Source organism: Propithecus coquereli, unplaced genomic scaffold (assembly GCF_000956105.1).
Source record: "Propithecus coquereli isolate 6110/MARCELLA unplaced genomic scaffold, Pcoq_1.0 Scaffold84, whole genome shotgun sequence".
NCBI classification, from domain to species: domain Eukaryota; kingdom Metazoa; phylum Chordata; class Mammalia; order Primates; family Indriidae; genus Propithecus; species Propithecus coquereli.
In genome coordinates this window covers 5,312,499-5,331,209 of record NW_012154618.1, presented here as the reverse complement: position 1 = coordinate 5,331,209, position 18,711 = coordinate 5,312,499, and the positions used below count along the sequence as shown (strand labels likewise).

Sequence of the window (18,711 nt, the reverse complement as noted above, 5' to 3'; positions counted from 1 at the left end):
ACGAATGTTTATTAGTTCCATACGCCTACCATGTGCCAGGCACTGTGTCGTATTATAGTTTGTGACACATAGTTGCTGCCTTCAAATGCCCATGGGACAGTGGGGAATCAGACAAGTGACTGAGTAGGCAACTCTGAGAGCGGGTGGCTAGAGTTAGAAGAGAGTGCAGTTGAGATGACTGGAGTAGCAGGGCATTCTGAGGATCACGGAAGGGGCACCAGTGCGTGATGAATGTGAGCAGGAGTCAGAGAAGGCTGCCTGGAGGAGGTGTCACATGAGCTGCATTTTGAAGGATAGTAGTTGTCAGGTGAAAGGGAGTAGGGAGGAGGTTGTCCAGGCAGAGAGGCCAGTGTATGCAAAGGCATTAATGCTTGTGTGTACGTTGTCCTTCACTGGGGCAGGATTGGTCTATAAACCCCTAAATATTTCATTTGTGTGTATTATTGTATGTGTGTATTAGCAATTTGGTTTCTTGGAGGACTGTGTGTAGCAGTTTTTAAATATACATTTCAAAAAGCTTATTTTTCCATTTCAAAAAACTCAGATGTTCCCCAGAAAAATTTCTCAATTGAGACGTCACCAGATCTTATGTTACTAAGAAAATTAAACGATCTTCCCTAACCCCTAACCCCCAATTTTAGCCTGCACAAAACCAGTGAAATTCTGCCCAGTGTAGATTTTCGGAAGAACTATGTCTCAGACAAACCAACTCCAGTCCTGAACGGGTTCAAGCTGCACTTCATTCTGAAAACTGTGGGTCCATCTGTGAAATGTCTTTGTAGAGGAGAGAATTTTATGATGAGACACTTTTGGTATTTCATTCACTAAATCTTCATGGATAGAGGTAAGAGAGTCTCTGTGCTATACCACCTGCCCTGCAGAACAGGGTTAGAGGAAATGAAATTACTTCATGCTGGCTTGCCTGCGACACGTAGATCTGAACCGAGCCATATATAGTTGTGTGCTGCATAACGGCATTCTGGTCAAGAACAGACCACATATACCACGGTGGTCCCATAACAACCGTACTTTTACTGTACCTTTTCTTTGTTTAGGTATGTGTAGAGACACAGATACTTACTATTGTCGTTGTCTGCAGTATCCAGTACAGTAACCTGTTGTACGGGTTTGTACGCAGGAGGATTGGCCATTCCATATAGCCTAGGTGTGTAATAGGCTGTCCCATCCAGGTTTGTGTAATTTCACTCTGTAACGTTTGCATAATGACAGAATTGCCTAATAATGCATTTCTCAGAATGCATCCCTGTCCTTAAGTGGGTTAAGTGGTGCATGACTGTGTATGTAACAATGGTTTCTTTAAAAGCATTCCCAGGAGCTTAAAAAATAGCTTAATTTGTGGATAATGATGATAGTTAATATTATCATGCTTTGCAGAGCAGGTGTGCATCATGTTTGATCTTTACAATGGTGAGCAAGGCAGACGTTATGATCTCCTTTTGACAGGTGAGGAAATTAAACCTTAGAGTCATCAGATTTCAAAGGTGGAGCAGACCTCAGGGGTCCTTTCATGCAGCCTTCTCATTTTACAAAAAATCTCCCTGCAATCCAAGGAAGCTGACTGACCTACAATCCCACAGTGGGTGAACAGGGCCTGTGGGGCCAGGCCCAGGTCTCCTAATTCCTGGCTCACCCATTTTTCACTCCCTCATGCTCATCTCAGTCTTTAGCTGGGAGAAATTTGGGAGAATAGGCATTGATTTCTTTGGGAGCAATTTTTTTTTTTTTTTGAGACAGAGTCTGGCTCTGTTGCCCTGGCTAGAGTGCCATGGCATCAGCCTAGCTCACAGCAACCTCAAACTCGTGGGCTCAAGCAATCCTCCTGCCTCAGCCTCCCAAGTAGCTGGGACTACAGGCATGTGCCACCATGCCCGGCTAATTTTTTCCATATATTTTTAGTTGTCCGATTAATTTCTTTCTATTTTTAGTAGAGATGGGGTCTCATTCTTGCTCAGGCTGGTGTCGAACTCCTGAGCTCAAACGATCCACCCGCCTCGGCCTCCCAGAGTGCTAGGATTACAGGCGTGAGCCACCACGCCTGGCTGGGAGAAATTTTTTTTGAAACCAGTCCTACATGCTGTTTTATGAACACACACGTATATCGAAAAACTCCCTTATTTTTTATGCTTTTTCTATATGTAGATTGATACAGACAGATATATAGATAGATAGACATGTATATCATGTGTGGATGTCACTGGGGAGATGAGGGTAGAATTGAACTGAGCAGAGTTTCAAAGGAAACTTCAACTTTATCTAATTTTATTTTTTTGATAAAAAATATCTGAGGCAAAAATGACCATAATAGTAGCATTTGTTCATTTGGGGTGATGGGGGATCAGTTCATAGGCATATGTTATACTCTTCATATTTATGTATTTAAAAAATTCAAAACAAAACAAATATGAATATTAAAAATAAATTCCCACCTAAAATACCATCATTTTATAAAATAAAGAATACTTTAAAGAAAAAAAATGGTACAGAAAGAAGGAAAAGCAAACTATTGTATGGTTCTTGGTGGTTAAGTTGACATTAATACTGTCTTTGCTTGAAGTCTCTCCTGTGTTGACACCAGCAGAAAGCGTGTTGTTTTTTCTGTATTTGCTGCAGTATTGATTCTCTTTGGCACATTTTGAACCCTTCTAATAACTGTAGGGGGAAAGGCAGGCCCTGTCCTGTCAGTTACAAAACCACTGGCTGCCCCTTTGTGACTGCACATTCTCTGGTTTTGAGCATCTCACTCTGATGGGCCAAAAGGCTGGTGATCGGACACCAAACGTGTTATTTAAACTCACATCCAAGGGAAGTAGGACCGGGAATATGGTTTTGGAAGCTCCCTTTGCTGAACATGTAGAAGGAGGATAGAATATTGTCCACACAGTTAAGACCCTCCTTCAAGTCCCAGTCAAGCGCCTCCTTGGCTGGACGACCTCGGGTGGTTCATCTGACCTTTCTTGGCCTCGGTCACTGGAAATGGTCACAGTTGACTTAACTACCCACGTGGTTGTTCTGGAGATCACATAGCTAATGAGGTGAAAACACTTATTAACACGCCACTGAAAAACGCAAAACAAAAAAGGGATGATAGGATTATTATTGCTGTGATGAATCATTCAAGAGGTGTCATGATGAAATGAATCATCTTATGGTAATGTCATGGCTGAGGCCCAAACACGGAATAGCAGCGTTGGCCCAGTAATCTCGAAATTAGTCACAGAGGCCAAGCTAGTGGTGATCCAACAGCACTGCTGTTACCGATCAGGAGAACACTACCCAAAAAGTGTGCGGTCTCGCTCCTCTCCCCACGACGGAGGAGTCTCACCTGGGCATGTTGGTGGGGGCGTCTCCCACCCCAGCCACTGCCTCAGCCCTGAGGAGGGAGGGGCTGCGTTCCTGTCCCAGCTCTCTCCTGTCTAGGCGTGTGACTTGGGGTGATGCACGTATGACACCAACGTCATTGGCTTTCACTCTTTTTCCTCTGTAGAAGGAGTGGGTTGAACTAAGTTATCTCTGAGGCACCTCCTTGCTCTTTAAATTTGATTATTAGCTAGAGTTATCATCATTGCCATCTTTGTCACCTGGCATTTAGGGACTGCCCCCTGCGGTTCATATCCTGACCTAGCTTCTGAGAGCATTAGAAATATATTTCCTAGATCTTAGATTCTCAAATTCAACTGCAAAGACCTGACCCCGAGCACCGCATTTTATTCGATTTGGCCACATTATAAAGGCGTGGCCAACCTGGAAAATGTTTTCTTGCGTGGTCCATGGGCCTTCTCACCTAGAGTATGTTTTGTATTTTAGCACAAAAGAAGAAATGGCATAGTCATCGCTCGGCCTGGAAAGGGCACTGAGTTGAACTGGAAGTGAATTTAAATTCCTGAATTGGTTATCTTGGAAGATGATACTGTGCTTATGCAAATACAGCCAGTCCCGCTGGTATAGGCACCACCACGCTCTGGGCTGTGGGTCTTGGCTCCTGCTTCTGGAAGGCTGGACATTACCAGGGAAGGGCCTGCAGATGAGTCCCCACACACTGCTGCTGCTGCACCTCAGCTGCGTCATGGGTGTTGTTATGCAGCCTCTTAAGTCCCAGCTGTTAGGACTCTCTCCAGTCCCCTCATGCCCCGTCCCCTCGCCTGCTCCCTCCTCTCTCAGCAGTTGTCCACCCCTTATCTCCCCCTCCTCTTTTCCCATATTTATATCTCTGCATTTTCTGTCATCCATTTCCGTCTGTTTCTAAGGAAGATTCATCTTGGCAGGGATCACCTGCCACCTACACTGATGACGACAGTGACGATGGTGACCCCTTAGCTCCAACCACCAGGTCCTTGTATTCAGTCTGCTCCTGCAGAGGAAACTGGAGGGTGACAGGGAACCCTCAAGTCAACGTGGGCCATGGAGAGGAACCGTCTGAGTTAAATGCAGATGGTTTAAGTAGGTTGGCTTTCTTTTTACATTGTTATTCGTATTAAGCAAATAAAGGAAATGCGTTGGTTCATGCACAGAGAAGTCCAGAGCAGAACCAGGCAAAGCTGGTGCAAGGCTTTCCCATGAGGTCATCTAGGCTGTCTGTGTGCCCGTCTCCAGGCCGGTGTCTTCTGAGTTGGCTTCATTCTCAAGCAGGCTCTCCTTAAGTGGTGGCTTAACAACCAGTTTAGCAAGCCGGGCATGAGAGAGAGTCTCTTTCCTGATAGGTGCAACAAAATTTCAGGCAGTGACCGTCTTTGAGCTAATCAGTGTGGCTGGGAGGCTGGGGTGCTCGGACTGCCCAGGTCTGAGACACATTGCGTGGGATTGCTACTCCCATTTTACAGATGAGAACATTCTGAGGGCCGGAAGAATTAAGTGACTTTACCAATCTCACAACCCGTAACAGGCAGACGGAAGCCCAGGTCTCTGACCACAGTTCATCTCACAGCTGCCTGTCACGAACTGCCGATGTAGCTGGATTGATAAGCCCAGCGATGATAAGTCTTTGTTCAGTGTTCAGACAGCCCTTGAGTTGGCCTTTTATTTGTTAAATTTCTCTAAGACGTCAGTGGTGTAAACCACTTCCTCCTGTCCCTTGCTGTCTTTTGCTCTCCTCTGTCAGCATACTCGTCACTCGGTGTGGCTTTGTCTTCTCTCTGGTCTCAGGGAGGTTTCTCTTTTCATCTTTGTGTCTCTACTACCTGGCAACTTTGCCTAGCTCATAATAGATGCTCAATCCATGTGGGCTGAATGGACAGACTCATGAATGCTGTATTTATTTTATTTATTTTTATTTATTATTATTTTTGAAACAGGGTCTTGCTCCATCTCCCAGGCTAAAGTGCTGTGGTGTCATCATAGCTCACTGCAACCTCAAACTCCTGGGCTCCAGCGATCCTCCTGCCTCAGCCTCCAAAGTAGCTGGTGCTACAGGCACCCACCACCATGCCCGGCTAATTTTTCTATACTTTGCAGAGACAAGGTGTCATTCTTGCTCAGGCTGGTCTTGAACTCCTAGCCTCAAGCAGTCCTCCCACCTCGGCCTCCCAAAGTGCTAGGATTACAGGTGTGAGCCACTACACCCAGCCTCATGGAAGGATTCTTTGAGGAGTTGGGGACAATAAGAATTTGCCAGGTAAAGCAAAAGTTAGGAAGAAAACAGAAAACCTGGTTATTCTTATTTCATCCTAAATCTGAATAGGTAAACTTCCAAAACTTGGGCCGTACTCTGGAAAGGACTTGTTTCCCATGACTGACCTACAAACACCCCGCGTGGTGGGCTTTCCCAGTTGGAAAGATAGCTCTTCCCCACATGCCCTTTCAGGGGCAAGGGGGAATCTCCACCAAGAGCTCCCTCCAGCTCAGAATACAATTTTAGAAAATACAGCTGACTTCTCTGGGAAAAACAAAACCAACTTTGTCTTGTTCTAGTCATGGCAACCAAGTTGGCACCTCATTATCGCCTTTTTAGTGAGAGTAGGCTGCACGATGGACAGACCTGGTGGGGAGGGCTGGCCCTGTGTGGACAGGACTTGGAGTTAAGCTTAATTGCTCTTCTAAAGCTCAGCTACTTAATACTGCACCAGTCGAAATCTATCATCAGACTCTTGACCATCCATCCTCCTCTTCCTTCCGGATTCTTGCCTATGTAGACGTTAGCACCTCCCCACTCTGCTGCTGCCCGATTTGTGCTGGGCACACAGGGCCCCCCAAAAGCTTGTCTGCAGCCAGCATAACTCCCCAGACCAGAAAGGGTCCATAACCCTATTTAATCTTGACCTCCCTCCTCAATATTTTAAAATGCAGCCAGCCTGTTCTGCCTTTGGAGTGTAGCAGGGCTGCTAGCTGGGTGAAGGTAATGTCTTTTTAACAACTTATAGCCAATTTTTGAATTTTCACATGATGGGAAAGAGTAATGAAGTCACTTTTATCTGCCTCTGAAATGTATTTTGTACTTGCATTTTCATGTGGGTGCGCCTGGTGTTCTGGGCATGCACTTCCAACAAAAGAGCGAGGCGGCACATGACCTGCCACGCCTCTTTCCTTCTTGCCTGAGCCCACCCCACCCCCTCTGTTTGTTTCATTATCCTTGGGCTTTTACTGCATGGAAGCTGGGACAGCAGGTACTACCATGTCCCAGCTGTGTGGTTTCCACCCCACACTTCACAAGTGTGCAGACTGCACAGCCTGGATTGTCCGTGGCAATCCCAATTTCAAATTCCACAGTCCCATTCTTTCCAATGTCCTGGAATTCCAGTTCATCAACATCCCTAACATCCTTCCTGATTACACCCACTTCTCAGAAGGGGAATTTAAAACCCAGAAAATATGGTCTTACCAAAGAGCCCTGACTGTGGTCACCCCACATCCCAGACTTTCTGGGAAATTCTGTCCAGATTTTTCATGTGTAATTTTTTGGGGTATTCTTTATGCTAGTTGGGTTTGAGAGCTGGGTTGAAGGGAACTGTGATCTTATGAAATATATATTTAGTCTTTGTTTGGTTTCCTGGCATACAACTCCTAAAGTCCTTGGAATCTCATAAATGTCTTTTTTGTATGCTAATGAGCTGAAGATGGCTGGCAGCCCCCAGGTGTATCTTCGGGATGGGCACTGGTCATCGCAAAGACCAAGGCAGGATTGGAGTGTCAGGACTTTTAGCTCCACTCCCCCACATCAGGGAAGAGGACAGGGGCTGACCAATGGCCAGTGATTTACTCAATCATGCCTACATAATGATGCCTCTATAAAAATCCCAAAAGGACTAGATTCAGAGAGCTTCTGGATAGCTGAAGTCGTGGAGGGTGGAGCACCTGGAGAGGGCATGGGAGCCCTGCCCCTTCCCACATACCTTGCTTTGTGCATCTCTTGCATCTCGTGTTCATTGGTATCCTTTGTAACATCCTTTATAATAAACCAGTAAATGTGTGTCTCCTTGAGTTCTGTGAGATGCTCTAGCAAGTTATTAATAGTTTAATCTAGATTTACAGCTGGTCAATGAGAAGCACAGGTAAAACAATGTGGGGTTTGTGATTGGCATCTGAAGTGGGGAACAGTCTTGGGGGACTGAGCCCTCAACCTGTGGGATCTGATGCTACTTCCAGGTAGATAGTGTCGGAATTGAATTGGAGGACACCTAGCTGGGGTCCCCTGCAGAACTGATTGCTTGCTTGGCATGTGGTGAAAAAACCCACACACATCTGGTGTGAGAAGTGATCTATGTTGTGAGAGAATAAGAGAAACTGCGTTTGTTTATTTCTTTATTGAGACAGGAACCTAATTTTTATTGCTGTTGGACGTGAAGTGAGGACAGGGATGAAAATGTGTTTGGCACAAATATATGCACAATTCACTCTGTAAGCAGTTTTGAAGTCTGCTTTTTTCACTGAACGTTAGCGCATATAGATTTTCTCATGTCATTAGAGTGGTTTTTTGTTTAGGGGTTTGTTTTTGTTTTTGTTTTTTGTAAAGAGTGACTTCACCAACTTCAAGATAGTGTTTACTATGGGCAGTGATGGAGCTGGTGGGGATTAGGGGAGAGCAGGTAGCCAACCAGGATTTAGCGTGCTGGGATGTTTTCTGTCTCAAGCTTGGTGCTGGGTACCCTTTCTGAGTGTCTTAAATGTTACCTTATAAAGTAGAAATTTAAGCACCAATAGTAGATAGTTACTTACTATTTCATTATGTTGATATAGTATAATTTACTCACTTCAAATCCTAGTCCCCCACGGTTGGATATTTGTAATCTTCAACTGTGGACTCTTAAATAATGCAGTATTAAACATCTTTGGGTATCAAGTTTTGTCTGCATTTTAGCTCATTTTCTTAGGTTATATTTATAGAATTGAATTATTGTGTCAAAGAATATGCCTATAATGAATCTGTATGAGTTAAGACTATTATGGACATTTTGTCTATTCTTTTATCTCTCCAACACTAAGTGCTGTTACTTTTAAAAAATTTGCTATTTTGCTAGGCAAATATTTGTTTCTAATGGGTTTAGTTTATGTTTCTAATTACCAGTGAGATTGAACATTCTGTCATATAATTTTTCTAGTAGAGTTTTTCTTTTAATTGTGTCTATGTGAGCACAAGGTTTTGCAGACTCACTTGTCTGTGGGACCTGTGTGGGAGGGTCTTGTTTATGTGGGATGGGGGACCACAGATAGCAAAAAGACAGTCCCTTGCGCCACCTCCCTTTTGAAAACCAGCTGTGCATCTAGACCTCTGTCTTCCTGCAGTGCCGCCAAGCTCCTGGACAAGAACCCGTTCTCGGTCGGTAACCCGAACCCTCTCCTTCCTTCGCCTGCCAGTCTCCAACTGGCTCAACTGCAAGCCCAGCTCACCCTCCACCGGCTGAAGTTGGCACAGACAGCTGTCACCAACAACACTGCGGCCGCCACGGTCCTGAACCAAGTCCTCTCCAAAGTGGCCATGTCCCAGCCTCTCTTCAACCAGCTGAGGCATCCGTCTGTGATCAGTACCCCCCACGGCCACACCGGGGTACCCCAACATGCTGCGACCATACCCAGTACCCGGTTTCCCTCTAATGCAATTGCCTTTTCACCCCCCAACCAGACGCGAGGCCCAGGACCCTCCATGAGCCTTCCCAGCCAGCCCCCCAATGCTGTGGTGATGCATCCTTTCAGCGGGGTAATGCCTCAGGCCCCCGGCCAGCCAGCAGTCATCTTGGGCATCGGCAAGACGGGGCCCGCGCCAGCTCCAGCGGGATTCTACGAGTATGGCAAAGCCAACTCCGGCCAGACATATGGCTCTGAAACAGACGGTCAGCCCAGCTTCCTGCCAGCCTCTGCCTCGACTTCGGGCAATGTGACTTACGAAGGGCACTACAGCCACTCAGGGCAAGATGGCCAAGCTGCCTTTTCCAAAGACTTCTACGGACCCAACTCCCAGGGGTCGCATGTGGCAGGTGGATTTCCAGCTGAGCAGGCCGGGGGCTTGAAAAGGGAAGTGGGGCCGCTGCTGCAGGGCGCAGACGGCCAGTGGGAGAGCCCCCATGGGTTCTCTGGCCAAAGCAAGCCTGATCTCACAGCAGGCCCCAACCTGTGGCCTCCACCCCCGAACCAGCCCTATGAGCTGTACAACCCTGAGGAACCCACCCCAGACAGGACCCCTCCTTCCTTTGGGGGTCGGCTTAACAACAGCAAGCAGGGTTTCAGCAGTGCCCGGCGGCGGGCCAAGGAGGAGCAGGCGATGCTCTCCGTGCGGCCCCTGCAGGTTCAGGAGCTGAACGACCTTCACGGCGTGGCCCCCCTCCACCTGCCCCATGTCTGCAGCATCTGCGACAAGAAGGTGTTTGATGTGAAGGTGAGTGATCCAGGACAGGCTGGGAGCCACAGCGAGGAGCCTGGGTGGGCTCCCCCCACAACCCAACTCTCGCTGCTCATGGGTGAGGAACTGCCACGTTTGGGTAACAGAATTTTGCCATCAGTATTTCTTGATTAAAGTCATAGGTATTAGGACCCAAAGGACTTTCAGAAATGTGTCAGGACCTGTCCCTTGCTTTGAGGCAAGTTAGAGATTGTTATCACTTTCTATAGGTGAGAAAGCTGAGACCAGATGGGGGAGCAAAGGCCCCCACCTGGGTTGCAGAGAAGGGGCTCAGGAACCCAAGTCTCCTTAGAGGGATTTTCCTCCATGATATGCCCGGAAGCTACTGTCCTTGAGTACACATACTGTACTAAGTTTGAAAGGAAAAAACAGCAGAATTTTGCATCGGGAGCAAGAGAGTAATTCTCAGTTGGGACCTAGACAAATTTTTACAGAGGACCTCAGCTTCCCCCTCTACATGGTAGAGGTAGAGCCTCCTGACACCTTCCCTGTGATTGCAAAATGCTTTGAGCTGCTGCAAACAAAGGCTCTTTATAGTATAATTTTCCCCAAAAAATGCATTGCTGATGTACTGAAATATTCTGAAGCAATAATAATTATCATAACCAACATATTTTAGACCCTTTCTGTGTGCCAGCAGTGACTCATATGAGGTAGATACTATTATTATTCTCATTTTGCGGATGAGAAAACTGAGGCCTAGAGAGATGAAGTGACTTGCCCAGAGGCCCCTAGCTAGGACATGGCGGAGTGGAGATTCAGATGTGGGTCTGACCCTGCCAGGGCCTGTGCCTCCCAACTCCCATCCCGTCCAAGGGCCCTGTTTAGCGGGAGTCACACCAGAGTGTGCTATTCACTTCTGCTTGGGTCACATGTCCAAGTGCAGCCCTTGTGACTCAGGTGGGATGCACCCTCTCACCTGCAGTCTCAGGGGGAACTGGCTGGCCCTGAGAGATGCCCGAGGGTTTTGTCTCTCATGAGCCTTTTCTGAGGTTTTATAAATCACTGAGTTCACCTGCCGGATTCTCCCAACTGGATATAGAAAGGGGTGGGGTCTCCCTGGGGGAGAGGAGAGGGAGTGGGAGGTGGGAGGTGGGTGGTGGGTCCAACAGTCCACAGGCAGGGGAAGAGGGAACCCGACTTGTGGGTCTGGGCTGCTATTCGAGATGTGCCGATGAGGGGCTGATGGAGCGAGGCTGCATGGCAGGGAGGCAGGAGCAGGGGAGGGACCTGGGAGGGAGAGGAGCAGGGAGAGAGAGATGCATCCGCAGGGTTGGGGTCTGTCTTCTGGGCGCTCTGCGCTCACCTTTCACCTTCCCACGACTCAGCTGTACTTTTTCATTTTTCATTCTTTCTGACCTAGGACTGGGAGCTGCACGTGAAAGGGAAGCTGCACGCTCAGAAATGCCTGGTCTTCTCTGAAAAGTAAGTGCTGTCCAAGAGCACAGGCTCATGCGTGCACTCAACAAATATTCGCTGGGCACCTGCTGCGTGTCATGCTCTGTTCTCAGTGCTGCGGAAACAGCAGAGAACAAAACAGAAGTCCCTGTCCTCAAGGAGCTTACGCTTAACGGGGGCCAGACAGATGATAAGAAAAATGAACAAGTACATTAGGTATTAATAACATTCCTGGTGGTAAGTGCTAAGCAGAAAACGTCGGGGCAAGGCAGGAAGTCGTGTGTGTGTGTGTGTGTGTGTGTGTGTGTGTGTGCGTGCGTGCTCAGGGGCTTGTCCTTGCATTTTAAACACGGTGGTCTGGAGAAGCCTCACTGGTGGTCTGGAGACACCTCAGGAGGGGTGGAATGAGCCTGTGGCGTCTGGGGGAGACGTATCCCAGCAGTTGAACAGCAAGTTTGAAGGTCCTGCAGCTGGCGTGGACCTAGGATGCTCAGGCAAGATTGAGTATGACCAGGGCAGGGGGACAGGGCAGAGGAACCAGCGAAGTTCCAGGGCCCAGATCCTGAGCACTTGGGCTTCCTGTGAAGATGTTCACTTTTGCTTTGAGTGTGACTGGAGCCAGCGAAGGGTTCAGCAAAGGGGTGATGCGTGCAGGCTCCATGGAACAGGACCCTGGCTGCCGTGCTGAGAACAGACACTAGGGGCAAAGAAGGGGGTGCCTGGCTCGGGGGTGTAGAATGGATGACTGGGGTTAGGTGTTTTGAAATGGGTGCGTTCAAAAGGCCTCCCTTTATTATTTACAACAGCCCAAACATGGAAGCAACCCAAGTGTCCATCCACAGATTAATGGATAAGCAAAATGTGGTCTATCCATGCAATGGAATATTACTCAGGAAGGAACATGCTACAACATGGATGAACTTGAGGACGTTATGCTAAGCAAAATAAGCCAGCCACACAAGGACGAATACTGTGTGATTCCACTTATATGAGCTACCTAGAGTAGGCAAATTCACAGAGGTGGAAAGTAGAACAGAGATTACCAGAGGCTGAGGGAGGGGGAATGGAAGTTAGTTTTTAATGGGTACGGAGTTTTGGTTTTGCAAGATGGGAAGAATTTTGGAGATCGATGGTGGTGATGATTGCACAATGACATGAATGTCCTTAATGCCACTGAACCGTACACTTAAAAATGGTTAAGATGGTACTTTTTAAGTATATTTTATCACTTAAAAATAATTTTTAAAAGGCCTCCCTTTTCTGCCTTTTTTAAATTGTGGTAAAAGTCACATAGGACTCACCATTTTGACCATTTTAAAGAGTACAATTCAGTGGCCTTTAGCACATTCACAAGATTGTGCAAATGTTACCCCTGTCTAGTTCCAGAACATTTTCATTACCTCGAAAGCAAACCCTGTACCCGTCAAGCAGTCACTCCCTGTTTCCCCCTTCCCCATCCCCTGGCAACCACCAGTCTGCTTTTTGTCTCTATGGATTTGCCTCTTCTGGACATTTCTGTAAATGGAATCATAGAATAGGTGGACTTTTGTGACTGGCCTTTTCTTTTTTTTTAACAGCGTAAGTAAAAAAGGTGCATCCATGGTGTAACATGTACAACATTTGTATGGCTGAATAATATTCTGTTATATGTATAGACCACGTTTTGTTTATCCATTCATCTTTGGATGGACATTGGGATTACTTCCACCTTTTGACTATTGCGAATAGTGCCGCTGTGAACATTCACGTGACCGTGTTTGTCGGAACAGCTGTTTTCAACTATTTTGAGGTTTATGCTTAGGAGTGAAATCTCTGGGTCATATGGCAATTCTTCGTTTAACTTATTAAGGAGCTGGTTTCCCTCTGTCACCCCTCTCCAGTGCTGGCGTGCGGTGTATACTCGGTTCGGCAGAGGGAACACTGTGTGCCTCTCCCAACAGCACAGCTGTTTACAACCCTGCTGGCAACGAAGGTGAGCGCGCTGGTCAGAGCTTGCAGTGGAAATCGGCTTCCCACAGGCCTGTTATGTCCTGTCTGTAATAACCAGGGCTTCCCCGGCGTGTCCTTCTCATACGCGTATAAAGCAAACAGATCCCAAGACACTAAACTGGGGCCTGCTGTCTGGGCCCATCGACATTCCCTGAGACATTTACACATAAAGCTTTGCTGATTACCAACACGTCGAGAGGTGCAATCATACTGACCACTAATAAATATGCCGGGGAAATTGTCAGTTTTCCCTTCCCCCTTAGGTCCTAGGAATGACTGTTGAAGGTGCTGGCAGTAACTGGGGCCTCCCCTGTCTGTCCGATTCATCCAGCAGATTACGCCTCAAACCTCGGAGCGCCGTACGCAGCCATTCCAGCAAGGGCGTTCGCTCGGTCGAGTCCCACGTTTCCTTTGGCTTCCACGGGGACCAATGTGAGTACAGAAGCGTGTTATTCGTCGTCGTCGTGGTCCCCAAAGCATTTGTATCACCTGCCATGTCTGGGCCGAGAGGGGACACAAATGTGTCGTTCAGAAAAACGTCCCCAGACAGCGGTGGAGAGTGGTTTCATTCAGTACAGCTGGTATTGAAAAACACAGATAAAAAAAGCTGGCGTGAATTCTTAAAATCGAAGGCATTCCTAGCCTTTCCAGCATTCAGCACTGGTTTAGGAAAAAAAGGTTTGAGCTTTTATGTTGTTTGTTTGTTTGAAGATTTTTTGATGTTTTATTGAAGTGGACTATCTCCTATGAGAGTGTCATTTTAAAACTTGAACCAGAAAGTGTATTTGAAAGTAAGGACTACGTACCAGTAGCATTTGTTGGCCCCTCGGGGGAATGGTTGGTGGAGAAGTGCTTCAAGAGAGGGCACCTGTGTGGACGCTCACGATTTGGTGAAAGAGAATTTTGTGGTTTCCCTCTCTGCACTCTCCCCACTCAGAGCCATGCCTCCATGGCAGTGGCAGCTTTGGGTCAGTCCCAGGAGACTGGGATGGCTAGTTCAGTGAGGCCTGTCCTTTGTCTTTGAGGTCAGACTCCTGATGACATGACCCCCTGTCCTGATGGAGTGTGCTGGACTGTCCCACACACTGTGGGCCATGGAGCCACCTCTGTGCCTGCAACCCCACCCTGAGACCGCACCCCAGCCTCTGGATTGGGGGCGGTCAGCGGGGCTGGAGCCAGAGCTTGTGCATTGAATCTGTCCTGGGGTCTGGGCACAGGAAAGAGCTGACGTCCACGGGGCCCCTTTATGCTGGATGGCAGGAGGACAGACATGGGCAGAGCAACTCTGTGGTCTGTTTCATGCCTGATCCTCCCCTTCCTGCTGCCCAGTGAACCAAAACCCTTGTCTGTGGACTTGGAGTTGAGGGACCTACGTTCAAGTCCTAGTTCTGGAGCCACCAGCTGTGTGCCCTCAGGCAAGTCACTTCTCTGGGGCTTATTTCTTTAACTGGGGACAATAATGCCCCAGATAATGACTTTGAAAGGTAAACAAGTGGGTTTTCACCTGGCTTCTGTGATTTATTATTTCGATTATGCCTCTGATCCCAGACTGCCCTCCCGTGCAGTACTCTACTCCGGTGGCCAGCCCAGAGGCAGAGGCCTTGGGATAGACCATGGAGTTGTCCTGCCCTTGTGAGGACCAAATGAGACAAAGTGTGTGACAATGATCTGTGAACTGTTGTTCTTGAGTAAGGAGTGCTTTAACCCATGTTAGCGATGAAGAGTGGTGGGAAACCCTTCCAAGTAAGGCCAGCGGTGTCTTCTGGCCGTGTGAATTTGGCCGAGGCCTGGCACAGTGTTTCTCTTGCTTGAATCTGTCTAGTAATACCTGGGGTCATACACACCCCCCTTAGCGATGTTTCAAGGTTCCCACGAAAGCACTTTTAAATTATGTACGTGCTGGGCCAGCACATGCGGTCTGCTGATTCTTGTTGATCATTCTTTTTTTTTTTTGAGACAGGGTCTCACTGTGTTGCCTGGGCTAGAGTGCCGTGGCATCATCCTAGCTCACAGCAACCTCAAACTCCTGGGCTCAAGTGATCCTCCTGCCTCAGCCTCCCGAGTAGCTGAGACTACAGGCATGTGCCACCATGCCCGGCTAATTTTTTCTATATATTTTTAGTTGTCTGATTAATTTCTTTCTATTTTTAGTAGAGACGGGGTCTCTCTCTTGCTCAGGCTGGTTTCGAACTCCTGAGCTCAAACAATCCACCCGCCTTGGCCTCCCAGAGAGCTAGGATTACAGGCGTGAGCCACCGCGCCCGGCCGATCATTCTTGATAATTTGTATTAATATCCAGAAGTTCCGAATTCAACTTCCTCCAAATGCCTGGAGATGGGGAGTTTATCTGGCTTGCACCTGAGAAACAACACAAGAAACATTCTGCTTTCTGCACTGGGAGCTAACAGGAGATGATAGCCCCGGACATTGTAGGATAGTAATAACAATAGCCAACATTTATGTAGTGCTTGCTGTGTTGTCAGCATTTTAGTATTGTATTAGCTCATTTAGTCTTCCAGACAAACCCATGGGTGGATACTGTTCACTCTAAGTCACAGCTAATATACTCTATGAAATATTTGAAAGTATCAATAACGGCATCTTTGCCTACCCTCCAGTGTAAGCCAAGATGCATAGCTATGAAATCCACACCCATCTGCTGTCTGCATAATATGTTCAAAATCAACATCATGAGGAATAATCATTACCCTCACTGAGGCCTGGAAGCCCTTAGCTGTGTAAAGTCACCCAGTAGCAAGTGGAGGAGTGGGATTTGAACCCAGGCAGCCTGGCTCTGCAAGCCTCATTTGTAACCACTAAGCCATACTGCCCCTCTCTGAGGATCTCAGGGGTCTCTTCCTTGATGTGATTTTTCTCTTCAGTAAGTCCCTCTCACCTCCCCTACTCCTAGCCCACAAGCTGCCAAGGAGGTTCTGAGGCTGCCTTGGGGGTGGCAGGGACTTCTCTGGCCTTGGGCAACCACGGAGCAAGATGAAGAGGCCATTCACACCTGGCATCCAAATTCTTCTGCACCAGGACAGCATCTCCCAAGATGAACTCTGATGTTTCTCTAAACAGAATGTCTGAACATTTTCCACAGACCCCAAGGAAGGCGAGAGGCATCACTGGTTTTATCATTATAAGTGCTGTGAAGTCTTACTCAAATGAGCCTTCCGAGGGACATCTGGGGGACAAGGACAGAGCCTGCCCCCAGACAGTGCCTGCATTACCAGTGGCTTGATGCTCATTCACATTCTTCTGTCAGATTCTGGGCCCGTGCCTGCCATTTCTGGCAGATGGGACTGAATGTAGGCAGATCTCTCTTTAGGAAAACCTGAAATGCAAAAATATTGACATTTGAAGACAAGTTGAGAAATAAAGAACTGATTAATCCGCTACTGAAAAATACTTTGCAAGGCTCCTTTGTGTATGTAACAGGAGAATCCCTCAGAGAAATCGTTATTTTGTTTTCTGCCTACAAACAGTGACTTCCAAAAATAAAGAGATACATCAAGGGGTGATTGCTCTGTTGCCAAAGGATACCTTGCCAAGCTCCAGTGAGTGCCCAGCGAGTTCCTTTTGCATATACATTTCTCTCATTTCTTATAAAACTTATGCTTGGTGTGAAATTTCAAACAGAAAAGAGAAAATGAAGAGAATGAAATTCCCGTTACCCCCCTTCCAGCCCCCACAGAGATTCCATGAGGCTTTTGCTGCGGTTTCCTCCACAAGTGGGTTCCAGTCCTGTGCCAGCGCTTTCTCTGTCTGACTCCATTTACATGAATCTTTTCAGAAACACATTTTGTTGAGTAAAACCAGGAATACCCGGGACTCCGCCACTGTGAGATCGTTAACGTTTGTGGAGCAAAGAGCAGTTGCTGCTTCTAAAGCTCCCTGTTTGGAGTTCGAGGTTACAGTGAGCTATGATTGCACCACCACACTCTAGCACGGACAACAGAGCAAGATCCTGTCTCTAAAAAAAAGAATTAGGCCCAGTGCAGTGGTTCACGCCTGTAATCCCAGTGCTTTGGGAGACAAAGGTGGGCAGATCACTGGAGGCCAGAAGTTTGAGACCAGCCTGGGCAATGTAGCAAGATCCTGTCACCACAAACTTTTTTTTTTTTTAAAAATTAGCAAAGTGTGGTGGCACATGCCTGTAGTCCTAGCTACTCGGGAGGCTGAGGCAGGAGGATGCCTTGAGCCCACGAGTTCGAGGTTGCAGTGAGCTGAGATCACCCCACTGCACTTAAGCCTGGGTGACAGAGCTAGACCCTATCTCTGAAAAAATAAAATAAAAATAAAGCTCCCTGATTTTAAGTAGGAAACCAAAGTGACACAGGGATCTGGGAATGAGCCTTGAGAACATATCTGAACTGCCACAAAATCTAAAACAACCACACAAAGCATCTACCACCACCACCAAGCCCTCTGGCAATAGCCTTGGCTGCATTTAAATTTGTCTCAACTCTGCTAGAGCCTGCGTCTTTTGTCGCCGTGTTTATTTGTGACAGCAAGGGGACACTGAACTGACAGTCGTGTGCTGTGTTTGCCAGTGGGGTGCAGTAATTTGTGTCTGTCCCCAGTGTTAGGAACAGGCCTGACACCCAGCCCCTCCCCTCTCACCCCAGGGTCCCTGGAGATGGGTGTTCACTTTCACTTAAGCCCCTGCCATCTGACTGAGCGGAGGCTCTTTCTCCTGAGCTGCCGGAGGCGTCATAAACAGAGTAATCGGGTTTCTGGAAGGGGCCTTGGGGCCTCTCAGGCTGTAAATAGTTTTCTTGTCCCTGCCCGAGATGCACTTTGCCTGTGACTGTCCCTGTAAAACTGCCTTGCAGTTTTTCCAGCCACCTTGGAGTTTATTTAGTACCAGTGCCACGGATGGGTCTCCCTGGCCTGGGATGACACACGTCATTTTTATGATTTCTTTCTCACCAAGACCCTGCGTGTCTGGGAATTTGTATAAAAAAGGAAACTGAGGCTCAGGGCAACAAATGTTTGTGGGAGGCCAGAGGTTTAAGGCATAGGTTGCCCCAGATTGCTGGCTGTTTCTAGAACATCTGTCTGCCTGCCCTGGCCTTCCGAGTCCCTGGCTCAGAGCACTCTGCTCTCCTGACCTCTCTGAGCATGAGGAGTAGCAATTGGTGTGACATCTGCTGCTCTCCTCCCCCCACCATTCTAGCTCGTCGTTGTTCCTGTCCCCTCAGCAGAGGCTGCCTTGTGCTTTTTCAGAGAGAGCAAAGAGGGGGAGACAGGAGATCTGGGTAGGTTTTGTTTCCTGGGTTTTTTCTCTTCTTCTTACAAATCTTCATTCTTTTTTCTTGTTGCGAAAGCAGCACATTGTGTAAAAAAATTCTAACAGTATAGAAATTTAAAAAACAGAAAATCTGGCCAAGTGTGGTGGCTCACGCCTGTAATCCTAGCACTCTGGGAGGCCGAGGCGGGAGGATCGTTTGAGCTCAGGAGTTCGAGACCAGCCTGAG

At 47.6% G+C, this 18,711-nt stretch overlaps 1 protein-coding gene across 1 annotated transcript in view; it reads left to right on the top strand.

Moving 5' to 3' along the window:
* Positions 1–18,711, top strand: part of RBM20 (RNA binding motif protein 20) — a 188,510-nt gene that overhangs the window by 103,429 nt on the left and 66,370 nt on the right. The window contains exons 2-5 of the mRNA XM_012663890.1: positions 8,734–9,820; positions 11,208–11,269; positions 13,123–13,214; positions 13,566–13,663. Coding sequence (XP_012519344.1) covers positions 8,734–9,820; positions 11,208–11,269; positions 13,123–13,214; positions 13,566–13,663 — 1,339 coding nt within the window. The remainder of the gene's footprint in view (positions 1–8,733; positions 9,821–11,207; positions 11,270–13,122; positions 13,215–13,565; positions 13,664–18,711) is intronic.